This window comes from Ascaphus truei, chromosome 4 (assembly GCF_040206685.1).
Source record: "Ascaphus truei isolate aAscTru1 chromosome 4, aAscTru1.hap1, whole genome shotgun sequence".
Taxonomy (NCBI): Eukaryota; Metazoa; Chordata; class Amphibia; order Anura; family Ascaphidae; genus Ascaphus; species Ascaphus truei.
This window is the reverse complement of record NC_134486.1, coordinates 370,342,928-370,361,851: the sequence shown is the minus strand read 5'-3', so window position 1 is coordinate 370,361,851 and position 18,924 is coordinate 370,342,928. Positions and strand designations below refer to the sequence as shown.

Below are 18,924 nucleotides of genomic sequence, written 5' to 3'. Positions count from 1 at the left end.
TGGCTTTCTGTACTAGAACACAATTATTGTAGTCTTATTGGCCCATGTATAAAAAATAAATGGTTTGAAGTTTGTGTCTTAAACAAGCAATCAATTGATCATCATACCGTACAGTTACCTTATTCTGGCTTTGGGGAGTTGCACACAGGCTTCAAGCATATACATTTCATGCTCCTGGCTTAGGTTACCACATTTGAGGAATCACCTTTACACTGCTTTCTTTTTTGCAGTCCTGCAGGGGCCCTCTAGCATAATATGTACTCTATATGTATATATAAATTGTATATGTTTATAATCAGAAATCGCAGCCTAGCTCAGAAGACATTCTTTTTTTCATACCAGATTCAATAGTGTGGGCGAGTATATATGCAAACCTCTGGTGGGTGCATAACGTGTAGATTTGTAAACATTAATTTCTCTGTATAGCGATTTACATTTTAATTTCCTTTTTGTATTCCGTTTTCCTACAAACCTTCAGGTCGGCAAAAGATGACTTTGGTTCTGTGATAGGAAAATGTCAAGGTGAGTGGTTCTGAGTGCGTACTGTCCTCAATCCTCTTTTAGCATGCTACGGAAATCATCCTACTTAATAACGATTCAACAAGGTCAACAAGAACTGCGGCTGGAAACAGTGATAATTTTAATATAAAAAATATGTTGGAGCAGCACTAAGTCGCTAAAACCTTTTCAGAGAACAGAATCCATTATTATCAGGTTATTCGTCTACAAATTCCTTTAAGAAATGACAAGTTGTGTGTGTTTTCTCCTATCTCAAATTGTAGCAGAAAACAAATATTAACCACAGCGGGGCTGGCACTGCATTGTAAATGTGGATCTGGCCACTGTGTAGTTGATGCTGGGCATATGTTTTCTGCAGTCTTGGATTTTTAAATGACAAACAAATACATAATACCGGCATTCCTCCCTTTAGTAGTAATATGCAGCTGGTAAAAAGATTGGCCATACATTTATGGAAAAGAAACGTACAATTCCAGCGCTCCTCCCAAATTAGCTTGCAATTAGTGAGATTTCTACGTTTTAATCCTGTCTAAAAACAAAAGGAGCCATTTGGTTGCGTCGCTTGATAAAAAAATGATTCAAGCCTGTCAACCTCGTCAAGGTGAACGCCGAAAAATAGCCGGTGCCTACACTAAAACACAACTTCTCATGGTCCTAAGGTGGAATATGTGGAAGTGCCCAATATGTTTAATGAATGGAGCATAATGCTATCTGTGATTTTAGTGCAATTAAAAACTAGCATAAGCCCGCAACAAAGTTCCCTGAACATTATGAAGGAGAACTGTGGGTGCACAAGTTCCGTAGTGAAAAATGGATTTGCATTTTTAAATGGCCGTATTATTTTTTTTCTGTTCTCTCTAGTTCCCAAAGATCCCAACCCGCAGTGGAGACGCGTGGCCTGGAGCCCAGACTGCACGCTGGTGGCTTACGCTGAAAGCACTGGCACTGTCAGACTGTTTGATCTCATGGGCAGTGAACTTTTTGTTATTCCTCCGGTATTTGATTTGCAACTTACTTTACCAATAAAGCTAATAATTCCAGCACACTCTGAATATAGGAAAAGTAGCAACAAGTGGGAAATGCCAAATCCAATGAATATTTAATAAACGCACAAGTTATATACAAGGAGCAAAGTGACACCAACACAATAGAACAAAACACACTAAAAAATAGAAAAAAACTGGGAAAATGGGGAAGTGAAGAAAAAAAAGGGGGGGAGGGTGTACACAATGGGGGATAAACAGGGGGGCAACCTTTCGGGGACAAGCCCCTTCCTCAGGCCGGTTCCCCCTTGTCCCAAAGGAACAAGAGGTAGTTCCCTTACCCCAGTACCCCTAAAACAGTGAACAAAATAAGCCCTAATAAACTAAGCAACACAAGATAATCTAACAAGCAAAAAGTGCTAAGGTACACTGTAATAGCAGCAAAGCAAGGGAATGTAAGGTGAGTACACAATAATGCAAAATCAGACCACAGGTTACAGAGCAGCAATAGTAGTCTCTAGTTCTCTCCTCTCCTGCTGTAAATGGGGCCATTACTTTACCAATATACTTATCTTCAGCAGGTACAAATCCAAAGGGAATCAAACATCAATAGCCAGTAACCAAACAATCTGAACACAGCCTGATCCCTTTTTGTGCACAGTAAGAGTATGTAGGAAAGATGTACTCTAGTTTCATAGTGCTTCAAGTGTACCTGGCCATGCTGTTTTTCTTTTATGTGGGTTTGTGTGATTTAAGATGAAAGAAAGATGACGCATTAAAAATAACCCCTGCATTACTGCGGCTTTGTGGAATATACAGACACATGCTTTGCTTTGTCCTATACATGCAATTAAAGACTCCAAAAAAGGACTCTAAATGTCTATTTAACTCCTGTCAAAAGTTTTTTTAAAGACTTTTTAATGATGCACACAGTACTCAAAGTTTCAGGGAGATCCCTTTGTCGGGTAAAACACACGCAGGTTCATAGGAGTTATATGGCTACTTTTGGGATTCTTTATCCATTGAGGCTCTGTTATATTGTAATCTTCATTCAATGTTTGCGCATTAAAGGAGCTATTCATGAAATTGTTTTTAATTTTTTTTTTAGCATAGCGTTGAAGCAGGGGGTCTCTGGAGCTGAACCCCATTAATTTGAGATCTGGAGACCCCCTTTCTGAGATACAGACCTCAAAAGAGGGTTGCCGGTATCTCGGGAAAGTTTAAAGGCCAATAGGAAGTCAAACAGGATGATGTCGCAGCTTCCTATTGGCCCGCAGGATGCTGGAGCTTTGAAACTCTGTCATTATATGAACCCAGGTAGCCGAGCGACTACCGGAATCCCTTCGTGAGATTAAGTATCTCTGGAATCAGTGTTTCCCGGAACTGAAATGAATGGGGTTCAGCCCCGGAGACCCCCTGCTCCAGTCCCATGTTGCCTCTTTAAAAGAGAGTGACTTTTCTTTCATTGACACAAATGAAAACTGTTTTAGAATAACACCATGCTGTGTCGCGGTGCCCTGTAGTGATTGAGGACCTCATGACACATGACTGTGTTGATCGTAAAGCAGAAGACCTCCACAAATAGTTGTTGTCAGAGTTTAATCACCTGTCAAGTTCTAATGGGGAACAAAATGGCAACTTTCCTACCAGAGAACCAATCCGTAACGTTGATATCCTTGAAACATGCTGGTAACATGTACAGTGTATCGGTTCTAAATATGTATAGGTTGCATCAGCATATGCCCATTTACATTTAATTGATTTTAATCTTTTTTTTTCTTTACGGTTTCTGGTTTATAACTAGTGCAGTCAAGATGGTTCCAGTGGTATACAAAGAATAACAAAAAGGCAGGATTGTTGCTTTAAAATAAAAGCTGTTAATGAGAATTTAATTTAAAAAAAAAAAAAAAAAAGAATTGGCAAGTCTGACTCTGTTTTTCCATTGCTACAGACAACTAGTTTCCCAGGAGACCCAAGTTATGCAGTTGCTGGACTGATCTTCTTAGAGTACAAAGTAAGCTCTCAATGGTCAGCTGAACTTTTGGTCATCAATTACCGTGGGCAGCTAAAAAGTTACCTAGTGAGGTGAGCAGTACCATGAATTTGCTTGAACTTTGGTGGGGGAAATAATGTATTGTTTGATTTGTGTACAGTATTTGTTTGTGAATTCATACTCTGTATTTTTTTTTAGTGGTGGTTTATTTTTTTTGCACTTGATTATTGCAATATGATTTCAGTTCTCCAGCCCTTCCATATTGGTGTAGTAGATGTGTGCAGGGGGTCAAACACCGGAAACGTTTTAGGAGAAACAAACACAGGTGTTATTAGCCAGCAACCTTAACAACATAAATAATGGCTTGATTTGATTTGTTGGGAGTACTGACTGTACCCGCCATCACCCCATCAATAGGTTCGGGGGGTCGGGGTGTGGGGGGGGGGGTAGGCTCCTTTCTAATAACCCAGTAAAATGAGTCAAGGTGCAGGTCAATTACCTTCGGCTGGGGTAAGGGTCTGGTAGTCCAGTGTCTTCTAGGCCAGAGAGATCAAACGCAGCCTGCTCTCTATAGCAGTCCAGTGTGTGTGTGTCTGAACTAGAGATTCCTCTGCAGTGCAGGCTTTTTAAAGGCCCTTAATGAGGCAGCTGTGCAGGCAATTCACCTGTTCAGTGCTGCCTCAGGCCAACAGATCTCATCATGTAACGGGAATTCACCCTGTTACACTTGTGTATCCTATGTTTTTGTTTGCTATGTTTTGGTCGATCCTATATTTTTGTTTGCTATGTTTTGGTAGGGAGTACGATCTGTACTTCTGGATAGCATTCTGTGCTGCAGAACGGATGGGTAATTGACACAAAAAAATAAAAAATATTTCTGTTCCAGTAAAAGTATCTCACATTCAGTTATGAGATCTCGTATTTTACCATTCACTTAACATGTTAGATCTTTTTAACTCCTCAGATCCTAGAGTAAATTGTGCATCACTGTTGCCAAACTATAATTGTATAAACATTTTTCTAATAGGACAAAAGATCAAAAAGGCCTAGTGCAGGGGGGTCGGCAACCTGCAGCTCCCGAGCCGCATGTGGCTCTTTCCGCACCTACATGCGACTCTCCTCCATCTGCTGGTTGTCGCTCCCCAACTACTGCGTCTTTTCCTTCCTGTCCTGCTTGCTGCGGGGGGGGGTGGGGATGCCTCTTATTGCTGCCGGCTTCTCCCCAGCTTCTGACCTGCCACTGAACCTCTCTAATGCTGTTGTGCGCCGGAAGTCTGCCGACATCACAGAGTGGCCCAGCGTGGGACAGTGCAGGAGGCAGGTCAGAAGTTGGGGATATGCCCAGCTTCAACATGAGGCCCGACCAGCGCCGGCCAGGACCCACCACAGGGACCATTTATGAAAGAAAAAAATTATTTCTGCTCTTTGTCCTAAATTTGGAGTCAGAGAGACAGGGAAATAATTCATTGCCAAGGGTCAGAGGAAGATGGCATTGAATTTTGAATGGGTTCCCACTCCTAAATCATTACCACTTGTCCGCGCTCTCTCCTTGCATCTTGTTTTAAGACACATAAATAAACATTATTTTTCCCCTTTCATGTAGTGTTGGAGCCAGTCAAAGTTATCAGGAGAGCCACAGTTTCAACTTTGGATGCCATTATTCTGATGGGATTTCATCAGTGATTTATCATGCTGGGTACAGGTAAGAGAGTTATATAAAGTATTCCAATTAACAGATTTTGACAGCACAAGTGAATACTATGAAATCAATAGCTATTAATCTGATCATATGTACCTGTTGTAATTATTGTCACCATGCCACAATTAATTAGGTTACTACAGCTGAGCGTTAGTGTTTTAGAAAGTTGCACACCATTTAATTAAAAGCCAGTCACGTTTGCATGATGTAAGTTGAACACTGGATATTTGTACTAGCTAAATATAGCAGAGCGTTTGTGAAGCTGAGATGCAATTGAATCCTGCAACAAATTTATACTTGTATACTCTTAAACTCATACATTGAGCTACAGCCCATCTAAGCACCACAAAGTGAACAAGGAAAGGTAATAGTGCGCAAAAACTAAATCGTGACGTGATAAAGTGAAGGATATGTGAAATAAATGAATAAATAAATAACTTAACTAGGATTGAGCGTCTGCAGCTGTGATGGAATGGGGGGGCTCAGAAACCCCCTGGAGCTAGCAAATGGATACAAAAAAGACACAGCGCACAACGCTCATAGTGCATTACAAAATATTATTGACATATATAATAAATGGGTGAGTATTGTGCGTACATCAAATACAATATTAACGAGCAGTTTCGGGATATTTTACCCAACGCCTCCGGAGACCAGAAAGGGTGTCCTTGCAGGAGTGATGCTGCTGTCCTCGATTTTGCAGGGTCCTATTGAAATTGGTGCACAACCTCTGCTGTTCCTGGGAGATGCTGATTCCTGCAGTGCTTCAGCAGGGCAGTCTTTTGCATCAGCTGGGCGCCAGCACTCTCCTCCGTGTGAAGCGCTTCCTGGATCGTGACGTCACCACGGGGATTTCGGCGCTACTCACAAACAGTCAAAGTCGCGCAGTAGGGTGCTAGTATGAGACTAGAACACTAGTAAACCTTGTCCTACACGTTTCGAAACGGAACGTTTCTTCTTCAGGGACTAATAATGAGTGGATTCAGGTAAAAGCTATATATCCCGCGATCGTGCCTCATTGGCTAACCCCTTAGTTCTATTGTCCAATAGGGAACCAACGGGGACGGGGTTAGAGTCCCGAAAACATACGTCACTGGCTATGATTAACAAATGCAAAAAACTTTAAACAAACTTTATTAACAAAAACACTGTTAACCAAGACGCAGTTGATGGGCTAAAACAAAGGAAAAAAGTGTTAAAAGCATGATAGGTACACACAGAAATCAATAATATCATTGCCCTATGGACCAGAGTAATAGGTAGTAAAATATAGGATAAATATGAAGCATACATGTGTTAGAAAAGTTCTGAATATATTGAGCAGCAGAATAGAATAAAATGGTTAAAAAGATTACAATGTCTAGAGGCATATTATATAATAAAAGGACATAATATGATATATAAAAAAATTCCTTATAAAAGACTTAAAATAGAGAGTTGCTTTTAATAGATGATTAATACAGAGACCAAATATCTATGTCCTCGTTTAAACCTGGATACAAAGTATTTAATTTATGTATCCAGAAGGTTTCTTGCCTGGATAATTCCTTAACCCTGTCTCCCCCTCTCCTATTCTTTGGAATATGTTTAATCCCTTTAAAAAGGAGGGTTGAGGGATCACTGTTATGGCATGTTGCATAGTGTTTAGAGAGACTGTGTTTCATGAACCCCAGTTTAATGTTCCGCAGGTGTTCTAGAATGCGTACTTTTAGAGCACGTTTTGTGCGTCCCACATAGAAAAGACCACAAGGGCATTCTAATAAGTACACTACATGGTCAGTGTTACAAAGAATAAAATCATTAATATTAATAATATCACCATTTGGGCTTTTAAAAGTTTTTTGTCAGGATGCATGTGTTTGCAAACAGAGCATCTCCCACATTTGAAATTCCCAGTTGGTTTATTACTCAACCATTGCCTCTCCCCGCTAGGTTGTTCTTTTAATTTAATATCACTAGGGGATAGCATATTCTTTAAATTCTTAGCCTTCCTATAAATAAATTTAGGGAATTTCGAAAGGTGGGTGCCCAAAAAAGGATCATTTGCAAGGATTGACCAATGTTTTTGTATAGTTTTCTCAATCCTGTCTGTTATTGAGTTAAAATTTGTAATAAAAGATACATTGCACTTGCCCTCATCTAAGGATTTTTTAGTTTTTTTATCTCTTTTTATTAGCATGGATTTCCTGTCTATTTTTCTTATTTTCTCCAGATTCATTACTATGCATTCATTCATATGAACATTCATTCACTATGCAACATGCCATAACAGTGATCCCTCAACCCTCCTTTTTAAAGGGATTAAACATATTCCAAAGAATAGGAGAGAGGGAGACAGGGTTAAGGAATTATCCAGGCAAGAAACCTTCTGGATACATAAATTAAATACTTTGTATCCAGGAGGTTTAAACGAGGACATAGATATTTGGTCTCTGTATTAATCATCTATTAAAAGCAACTCTCTATTTTAAGTCTTTTATAAGGAATTTTTTTATATATCATATTATGTCCTTTTATTATATAATATGCCTCTAGACATTGTAATCTTTTTAACCATTTTATTCTATTCTGCTGCTTAATATATTCAGAACTTTTCTAACACATGTATGCTTCATATTTATCCTATATTTTACTACCTATTACTCTGGTCCATAGGGCAATGATATTATTGATTTCTGTGTGTACCTATCATGCTTTTAACACTTTTTTCCTTTGTTTTAGCCCATCAACTGCGTCTTGGTTAACAGTGTTTTTGTTAATAAAGTTTGTTTAAAGTTTTTTGCATTTGTTAATCATAGCCAGTGACGTATGTTTTCGGGACTCTAACCCCGCCCCCGTTGGTTCCCTATTGGACAATAGAACTAAGGGGTTAGCCAATGAGGCACGATCGCGGGATATATAGCTTTTACCTGAATCCACTCATTATTAGTCCCTGAAGAAGAAACGTTCCGTTTCGAAACGCGTAGGACAAGGTTTACTAGTGTTCTAGTCTCATACTAGCACCCTACTGCGCGACTTTGACTGTTTGTGAGTGGCGCCGAAATCCCCGTGGTGACGTCACGATCCAGGAAGCGCTTCACACGGAGGAGAGTGCTGGCGCCCAGCTGATGCCAAAGACTGCCCTGCTGAAGCACTGCAGGAATCAGCATCTCCCAGGAACAGCAGAGGTTGTGCACCAATTTCAATAGGACCCTGCAAAATCGAGGACAGCAGCATCACTCCTGCAAGGACACCCTTTCTGGTCTCCGGAGGCGTTGGGTAAAATATCCCGAAACTGCTCGTTAATATTGTATTTGATGTACGCACAATACTCACCCATTTATTATATATGTCAATAATATTTTGTAATGCACTATGAGCATTGTGCGCTGTGTCTTTTTTGTATCCATCTAAGCACCAACCTGAACCATAGGCATGTTTGGTTACTTATACCTTTTTCAATATTATTTTACAATATCAGAATTTAAATTGATATATTTTCTATGTTGGGTGAAGTCACTTCATTCTACTTAAGCAAGGACGGACCGTCACTTCCCGCACTCCGCGGCCTGATGGTTGGAGGGAGACGTGCGGCGTCTCTCCTCAATCTGAAGCTACTGAACCCTTCCTATACCTCCTCTTTCTTTTTCTTCCTTCCGTGCTCTCACTGTCCAGCTTCTCCCTCTTCACGTGGCGGTCATCTATTGTCCATATACCGCTACTCGCCCCCTCATGTTATTCGCTCTGATTTTGAATCCTGGCTCTCCTTATTTCTCTCCGACTCTCCTCTTCTCCTTCGGGACTTCAACTGCAATATTGAAGACCCCTCTCTCCCTAGGGCTTCTTGCTTTCTCTCTCTAAACTCTTCTTTTGGCCTTCACCAATAGACTACTGCCAGTGCCCACAAGGATGGCCACTATCTGGACCTGGTTTTCACAGAGAACTTTTCTCTCTGATTTTTACATTTCCCCTTTTCCTCTCTCTGAGCATTTCATTTGCTCTCTGTTCTCCCCTTCTCCACCTACCCCTCATTTCTGCTGAGACCTGTGCTCCATTAATCTACCGGCTCTTGACCCCACTCTGAGCTCTTCCCTCTCCCCTCTCTGGTCTGTTAAAGACATGACCAGGTTGTCTGAGAACTACAACTCTGCCCTATCCCTTTGTCTGGATCTACATGCCCCTCTTTTTCTCTGCTGTTCTCGCCCTTCTAACGCCAGACCCTGGTTAAACTGTACATACCTACATGCATGCTCCGCTCCTGCACTTGTTTCTCTGGAGGAAATCTCATACTGTCGCAGACTTCCTTCAATACATAATTATCCTATACTATTTCAATGCTACATTCTCCCAGGCTAAATAAACCTACTTTTCTTTACTAATGAACACTCACAAGTCTAACCCACGCCACGCCGCCTCTTCTTTGTCTTTGACTCTACTCGGACCACAGTCTATTACCTGTTTTTCTTCGATTTCACCTCAGGACTGTGCCGACTACAGTATTTCAAGACTATTTTTAAGAGCGTGAATATATATAAATGTTATCAATAGATGAGACAAAGGTGGATTCCATTCGATAAGACATCCCATCTGTAGCCTCATATCCTACACATCTTCTTAAGTCTCCTCCTGCATTCCTTGACTCTTTCATCTGTCACAGAGGAGGACATGTTGCTGCTCATCTCCTTTTCTCCCTCTACCACTTGCCTTCTTGACCCGATTCCCTGCCATCTCAAACCTCTTGCTCCTATTCGAATCCCTACACTCTCACATATTTTCAACTCCATCCTCTACTGTGATACCTTTGTTACCATCTTTAAGCACGTAACAGTTCTAACTTTACTCAAAAAACAGCAAGCTTGACCCTACCTGTCTCTCTAACTATCATCCGGTCTCGTTTACGAACACCTCCTCCTCCTCTGTTGATCTCTCTGGGCTTACCCCAGGGGTCTGTCCTGGGACCTTTTTGTCTTTACACACTCTCTAGGTGACATTACATCCCCTGAGTACAAATTTCATCACTATGCTGATGAGACATAAATTTACTTTTCAACCCCTGACCTTACACCTGTACAGACCAAGGTCTCTGAATGTCTCTTTGCTATATCAACCTGAATGGCCGCTAAAACTTAGCATGTCACAGATGGAGAACCTCAAACTTCCTCCTAAGCATGACCCTACTACCCCTTCTGAATTACTGTTGGCAGCACTATCATACACAGTATCACAAGCACGCTGCCTAGGTGTCACATTTGACTCCTCCCTCACATTCACAGTGTAGATAAAACCTGTAGTTTTTTCCTTTGTAACATCTCGAAGATGCACCCTTTCCTATGTCGCTGTACTGCAAAAAAAACCCCTCTAATGCATCGTCTTCATTCTCTCCCATCTCGACTATTGTAACCTTCTATTGTTCGGCCTTCTGACCTGCAATCTATTCTAAATGCTACTGCTAGAATCACTTTACTCTCTCCTAAATCTGTCTCATCGTCTCTCCTGCTGCAATCCTTCTCATGGCTTCCTATTAAATTCTGTGTTACTTACAAAATTCTCCAACTCTCTCTTAAGACTTTACACTCTTCAGCCCTTCCTTGTATCTCAGCGCTAATTTCTCGCTATACACTTGCCCGACTTGCTTTCTGCTCAAGAGTCGCTCCCGTCTTAACCTTTTGTATCTAAAGCCCTCTCCTGCCTTAAACTTTTCTCACTCCCTGCCCCACACCTCTTGATAGCCTTTCCTTTCAATATCCGACTAGCACCCCCTCTCTCCACCTTTTAAGACCCACCTTAAAACAGACCAAGCTACGCTGTATATATTTGTACATGTACTATGTAGCTCCGCTGGCTGATACTATATATCTTGTGTGCACCGATCGTGGGCCCCTTTCTGACGCAGTTACCATAACACCCTCCTACTGTCTCTGCAAGTTGTTCCTGCTTAGCACTTATGATTGTAAACTCTTCAGGACAGGGACTTCTTTTCCTATTCTTTTATGTCTGAAGCGCTTATTCCCTTTCCTCTATTTCTCCTGTGAAGTCTTCTGACATGGAGGATTCATACACCATGTTATGATGTATAATTAAGTGGACAGAGTGAAATAGTCAAGGGTAGAGAGAACATTGAAAGGGTGTTCCCTGTAAAAGTGAAAATGTGCTTAATTTTAAAAGAAACCCCAAAAGTTCCACTTTTGCAATTATTACATTTTTACTTTGGCTGTTACTACATTTTGTTTACTAGTCCTTGACATACTTACCCTATTCTTAGTAACATGGTCCTTCCAGATTTCTGATTATTTTGCTTACCTTTGTAGTACTGTAGGTGACTTTGTAAACCTGTTTGGCCCATATCTGGAATCCTAACTTTCTTCAGAAGATGTAATTTTTGACTCTGTAGTGACACAGGAGACTTACTGCTAACCCATAGGGTGGAAGTAAGTGTCAGAGATGGATCCTCTCTTGTATTCGCAATAATGAATCAATTGCCAATTTGGATGCCGAAACACCCAGCCCACTAGGATTTTGTAGAAGAAGTCAAAAGTCCAATGTATTGTAGCTAAAGGCTTTCTGCATTTAGAGTTTCTTACTGCACTTAAAGCGAAGGGAAACAGCAGGATGAAAGAAACTGCTACAAAGAAATGTATTAAAGCTATCAAACGTATACACTACTCATTACTATGTAATTTGCAATTATATTAGTCATGCATATTGGCCACTTCCCCTAATCAATATTATAATTTTCAGTAATCTAGTCAATTCTGAAACATTATCAGAAAACAGCATTTCCTTAGTTATAAATAATTGGTCAGTCATGCTCTGTTCCCTCATTATCAGGTCTAAAGAAAATATATTACCTAGCTTAACCTTGAGTTATCAATTTCCCAGCTCTGTACACAGACTTGTCTGTGCTAATTTGCATTCCTATGTCAGACTGAAATATATTTCTAGAGACCAAGTGAGTCTCCAGTAAAAATATTACAAAGCTAATGATTGTTAAGCTCTTTTGCAACTGGAAATAATGAAAACCAAGCTGAATGAATCACTACAATAATAAAGAATAGCAGCATAGATATATGTACTGTATGTACTGTAAGCATTGTGTGCTCCTATCCGCAGTAAGAAGCTCGGAATTGCATTTTCATTCTTTTAACTCACATCTTTTTATTTGTTTTTCATTTAAAGGGTCAACAAAATTGTATTTGTATGTAAACTCATGATTAGTGTGAAATAGTAGTCGAATATCAAGGGTGTGAATTGTAAAATAAGCAATTTACAATTTTTTTTTAAGATTGCGGTTACTTCATCGGCATTATTACAGTCAGTAGTGGGTACAATTTTTCATGATCCTTTTAAACAGCTGAAGTTTTACAAGAAAATATAATTGTAATTTATTTTTATTGTCCATTTAATTTAAATCTACAAAGTGACCGTGGGTTTGACTGGTAAGGAATCTTCCTGTCTGTTCAATGACTGGTGTTTCAAATGATCTTTGCCTTAAACATTTTGGTTCCTAAGGAAGTATTCATAACGTTATGGGCACGTGCACTCCAGTGGCCCAACCACGTAGTGGCTATGCCATGGGCTTTCTGCTCATGTTCTAGAGAAGATGGCATTCTGCCCTCCCGTGGGGCACTGAATGCGAGCTAGCCAGGAGAGGAAGGGAAGGACTACTCCTCTTCCGCTCGACCCCTCTCACCCCATCTCTCCCCCCAAGTTGTCCCCCCTTTTTTTCCTCCTACCTTGATTGCCTTTTTCTGGGAAATTAGATTTTTTTAAAAATTATTTTAAGGTCACCAGCCGAAAGCCGCAATGACATCTATAGTGGCGAGCAAGCGTTTGTGAACCCCTTAGGATTTTCACATATTTCAAAGCTAAAATGTTATTAGATCTTAGTCTAAGTTCAAATAATAGATAAAGATAACCTGATCAAACAAATGACCCAAAACATAATACTTTTCAACATTTATTTATCCATAAAGGTTTCAACATTCAATATCCATGTGTGAAAAAGTATGTGAACCGTTGGATTCGGTACCTTGTGGCACTCCCTTGAGCAGCATTGACTTAACTAAGCATTTCCTATAGCTGCTGGTTAGACTCTCCATTTTGAGGAATTTTGGCCCGTTGTGCCTTACAGAACTGCTTCAACTTAGTGACATTTGAGGGCTTTCTTGCATGGGCAGCTCGCTTCAGGTCCTGCCACAACATTTCGACAAGGCCATTGTAAAACGCAGACTTTCTTTTTCTGCAGCCATTCTTTTGTAGATTTGCTTATATGTTTAGGATCATTGTCTTTCTGCTTGACCCACTTTTGCTTCACCTTCAGCTCGTGGATGGATGGCCTGACATTCTCCTCTAGAACCTTCTGATACAATGCAGAATTCATGGTTCAGTCAATGATGGCAAGCTGTGCAGGTACTGAGGCAGCAAAGCAGCCACAAACTATCACACTCCCACCACCATGCTTGACGGTTGAGATGAGCTTCTTCTGTTCGAACGCTGTGTTTGGTTTTCACCAAATATAAAGTTTCTCATACACATGAGGCCAAAAAGTTCTACTTTTGACTCGTCTGTCCATAGAACATTGTTCCAGAAGTCTTGTAGATTATCTGTGTGCTCTTTGGTGAACTTCAGGTGGGCAGAAATGCTCTTTTTAGAGAGCTGTGGTTTTCTCCTGGCTGTTTTTCCGTGAACAGCATTCTTGTTCATGTTTTTTCTGAAAGTTGAGTCATGAACACTCACAGTGGCCAAGACAAGAGTAGCCTGCAGATCATTGGCTGTTAATTTAGGGTTCTTTATGACTTCCTGGATGATTTGCTTGCTTGTTCTTGGAGAGATTTTGGTAGGATGAACGCTCCTGGATAGAGTGACTGTGGTCTTGAACTTTCTCTATTTGTAGATTGTCTGACAGTGGATTGGTGGAGCCCCAAATCCTTAGAAATGGTTTTGTAATGCTTTCTAGATTGAGCATCAATACCTGCTTTTCTGAGGTCCTCAAAGATTTCTTTTGATTGTGGCATGATGTGTTTCCACACACCTGCATGGTGAAGACCAAACTCACGAAGTTTCTGATGTTTACATAGGGTGGGACCTCCCAAACTCACCCTTGAAGATCTACCTAATTATTTATACTCCTGATTGTAATTATCCCCTTTAATTTAGCTGATAAAACCAGGGTTTCACTTTTGCACATACCCTGACTCTTAATTATTCATAGTTTGTCTAATTCATATATAATTTTGTTTAAATAGACATGGAATTGGTTAATATAAACCTTATTGAATATTTAAGAAAATAGTTGTTTTGATTCAAGAAGGGTATCTTGGAAAAACTGCGAATTTCCGTAATTATCTTTGGGTTTCACAAACATTTTCTCACCGTGTAATGCTGTGGGTTTCTGTTGGCTGCCGGAGCGAGTTTGAATGGAGCAGCCATATATTGCTTGTGGACAACTAATTTTGTTGTACTTTCCTGATTTCCATGATGCCCCAGAGATGGTAACATTGTGTTTTGAGCTCTGCAGAATCCCCTATATCAATCAAGGTAATAACAAACTGGAGCAAAACAGAGTGCTGCTTTAAACACTTTGAGGATTTTTATTTATCTGCTGGAGGGGCCGATCAAACCCTTTTCAGCTGAAAACTTCTGCATAGGTATAATACGCCCCCCTTTATCATTGGAGGTACCAGCAACGTGTTACCATATTCGGTACATCATAACTCAATGTAACTATTATGAACAGCTGCTTTAGACTACCAGCCTGATATATAATCAAGGAAAAACAATGAATAGCAGATAATAGTGTACTGTATATACACAATATAACAAATGTCCGCAAATAGTACCCCTCCGGTATTTATCTAGAGATATATAACGGTATATAAATCCCAAAGATATGACGTTTTAACTGGATAAATCCCACTTAGCACAGCAGTAAGTATTAAACATTTCTTAATGTCCAGAACATGAACAGTCAATATAAACTTGGTGATACCTTATTTTGATCATCTGGTGGAGATTTCCAAGGACTCCCTTCAAGATGTGCAGCGTCCTGGTTGATGCTCCGTTTTTCCTGGGGTACTTGGTATGCCTCCGCTTGTGGACGGATACAGAAAATAGAAGAAGAAAGGCAGAGCACTACGTAATGGTGGACTAAAAAATGATCAGAGAAAGGCGTTCCCATCAGAAAAAGTAGGAAACAAATTTGGATCATGAAAATGTACACGGACAGACAAGCCCACACCTACGCGTTTCACACTGAAACACGTAGGTGTGGGCTTGTCTGCCCATGTACATTATCATGATCCACCAATTTTTTTTCTACCTGATTTTGGCTCCCGATTTTAAATTTTGTTTATTATAACATTCAATGCTTTATTGCTAACGGGCACAAATACACACACACACACACCCTACACTAATAATTTTACCATACCATGCAGGAATAGAACCCATGACCCTTCATACACTGGTAGCGATTCTATACCTGCTACACCATAGGGTTGCCTTTCAGTTTGTTCATAGTCAATGACATCACACCAATCCTATGGTGTAGCAGCTACAGAATTGCTACTAGTGTATGAAGAGTCATGGGTTTGATTCCTGCATGGTAAGGTAAAATTATTAGTGTAGGGGGGAGGTGTGTGTGTGTGTCCATTAGCAATAAAGCATTGAATGTTATAATAAAAAAAAAACCTTGGAGATGTGCGCTGCGCACGTGGACTCAGCCTGATGAAGTAGGGACGGAGAGGAGAGAGCTGCAGAGAGGAGAGAGCTGCAGATGACGGGTAGGTCCTCGCGCGGCGGCAATTTCGCGATACCAGTTATATCGTGGTCTCATTATGTGAACCCCGAGCACCGTGTTATAAAGGGGTTCAGCTGTATGTTGTATATTGCTATGATGCTGCTATTAGAACTCAAGACTTTGCGGTTTTATTAAACATGTAAGAAAAGGCAAGAAAAAGCCTTGTTTATATATTCTTTAGGATACTCTGGTAATACAGAATTCTGCTTCACAAGACCTGTTAAATAGTTTTGTTTGTTTTTTCTTTTCTTTTTCGGTGTTGGGTTCAGTGTTTGGAAATCTTTAATCATCACAAATAACCTTCTGCTCACATAAGAGCTTTAGGTACTTTTGAAGCAATAGCTCCATTAATCTTAATAGACTCTCCTGCTTGGTTTTTGCAGGTCTTGTGTAGAGCTTTTCTTTTTTTCTAAACTATGTGCTGCCATAATGAATTTTACTTGAGCCCTGAGAGAAGTATTTTTTTTTTCTAACCTTAACTTGATATGGCAGCTTCATTCCAGCTGTCACTGAATCTCATCCATCCCGATAAGAGCCTTTTAAATTATACATCTGCTGCTCTAATGTGAAGGCTTTTCCAAAATCCGTGCAGGAAGAAAAGGACCCAGGTAATTTTATATGCAGCACAGGCTTGGGATGAGATGTTGCCACAGACAGCAAACAACTTTGGTGCCTGGTTTAAAGTCAAAATTCAGCATGTAGTCACCTTTAGCAACACAGAGACCTCAACTTTAATTGGATTCCAAGCCTCTGATATCTCTGGGATTTTGTTAGTTCACATTAGTTTCCTTGAAAGATCCCAAGATGATATGTATAGAAAAGCTACTATTTGGAGCAGGCCTTCAGAAACACATGAACCTCTCAAAGCAGCAATGCCTTCAAAACCTTGTGTGTTTTTTAAAAACATTTTTTTTAAATCAGTTGTGTAGTATTAGATAATACAGCTTTTTAAAAATCTTTCCCTCCCCTCTTCATGCCCCTTTTAATGAGTTAATGTATTTAGATTGTAAGCTCTCAGGAGCAGAGCCCTTGTTACCTTCTGTATCTGTTTGCGTTGGTTTGTCCTTATTAGTGTGTCATTCGGTTTGTGCAATTAATGTCACTCTGTACCCACATTGTACTGCGCTGCAGAATGTGTTGGCTCTTTACTAATCAGCGATAATTAAGCTTCCTTGGGCTGCTGTAGTAACCATGTAAAAGGCACAGCACTTCGTTATTTGAAATAGGCAGCCATAGTATGAACCCGGGGACGCAGGATCCTTGGCGATCGATCACGGGAGACCGGATCGATGGGCAGCTTGGGTAATTACATTTCCGTGAAGCTAAACAACTGATTCATCTATTAAATAACAAAAACAAAGTGGCAATTGTGACGGTGAGGGGGTACCCAGGCCAGTAAATAAAGGTAGTATGCCAGGCTGGGTGCCCCTGAGTCATATTGTAAATGGGAAGTGTCAGTTCTGCAGCCCACTGCTGGCTGCAAGCCTGTAAATGCGTTAGAATTGTCTGTGTGTGTGTCCTGCTAGGAATAAAGGGACCACATGCATTATACTAAGCTACATTGTATGAGTGCGGTCATGGTTATGTATTAGTTCCGAGTGTTGCAACCACAATTACCACATCGTTATACTAAGCTACATTGTATTTGTGGTGTCGCGGTTATGTATTGGTCCCGAGTATTGCAACAATGTTTCACTGCCAAACCGCAAAGCGGAAAAAGGGTTTTAAACGCCAGCCGCTTTTTCACACAGCACAGGCGCAGGGAGCTAATTTAGGTTAGGAGTATGCCAGCGCTGTGAAATTTGGTGCGAATGCTGCTGGGGTCTCAAAAGTAAAGCAATTATGTTTTCCTGGTTATTAACTTTTATAAAAAGTAGTGAATGAAAGTCCACCTCTTTTGGTGTATTAAAATTACAAGAGCAAGGGCATTTACTTTCAAGCGGGCGGAGCAGCAGAAACACTTGGTTCACAAGTACAGTGATTCCCAGAGGTATGGCCAGCCATTCCGGCCAGTGAGTCATACATAAATTTAAGTCAGGACTTCCAAGACATCACGCTGAGATGACTCCAGAATGTCTAGGAATGTCCGGACTTTAAAAGGTACCAACACTTTTAAAGTGAAGGGAAGTAAATGTAAACAGGTTTTCCTGCCAGATGTCCGGGGACCGGCAGCCAACATGTCGTCAGGGAAGTGGGCTTGGTTAGGTATGTTAAGCGGCTCAGGTGCGAAGTTGGCGCATGACTGTAGCATACCTTGAAGCTTCTGCCCAACTCCATGAAGTATGGGCGAACCTTGCCAATAGGTGGGATGCGTTGTTCCCATGCAGGGATTGGCTGCACATTATACCGATTGGCTGCACGGACTTTTAAAAGCCCAAAGTCCTATCGAGAGGTGTTCTATCATGTAAAGAGATTCATCTAAGAAACAGTGTGCGGTACAAAGACTATTCCATCGTAAGGATTGTACCCCGCTTCAGGAGTTCGTTAGTACTAAGGGTTTGTGAACGAATCCTGCAAGGACAGAATGCAAAGTTTTACTTTCGGCAGAGAAACAGGGGTCGCGTCCAGCGCCCCTAGCCAAAGACTGTTGCACGGCTCTATTTGCGCACCAACCCCGCTACTGGGAATTGGTGCCTGGAGACTTTATTTTTGTGAAGTTCGTTCCGTGGAAATTTTATTTCGTTTCGCCCTATTTCAGTAAGTGTTCGTGTTATTTTGTAATTCAAGCTGTGTGTTTCTCGTGTAAATAAATCACAATTTATTTTATCTCATGTTTTGCTCAATCAAAGGATCCGGGTATTTTTGTGTTCAAAGTATTTGTCTCCCGTGACAGCAATACAGTCAGCATTGTTTGTAAGTGTTTAAGGAATTTGCACTGCATTGAAAGTCACGTGTTCCATTGCTCATTGTTACTGAAGGAGTAATACTAAACAAGAGGAAACATATATTTTAT

At 40.6% G+C, this 18,924-nt stretch overlaps 1 protein-coding gene across 2 annotated transcripts in view; it reads left to right on the top strand.

Annotated features, from left to right (window-relative positions):
- The window catches only part of NBAS (NBAS subunit of NRZ tethering complex), a 682,881-nt gene that overhangs the window by 55,826 nt on the left and 608,131 nt on the right, over window positions 1–18,924 (top strand). For both annotated transcript variants that reach the window (XM_075598387.1, XM_075598386.1), the window contains exons 6-9: window positions 479–522; window positions 1,381–1,514; window positions 3,454–3,587; window positions 5,099–5,197. In XM_075598387.1, the coding sequence (XP_075454502.1) occupies window positions 479–522; window positions 1,381–1,514; window positions 3,454–3,587; window positions 5,099–5,197 (411 nt within the window). The remainder of the gene's footprint in view (window positions 1–478; window positions 523–1,380; window positions 1,515–3,453; window positions 3,588–5,098; window positions 5,198–18,924) is intronic.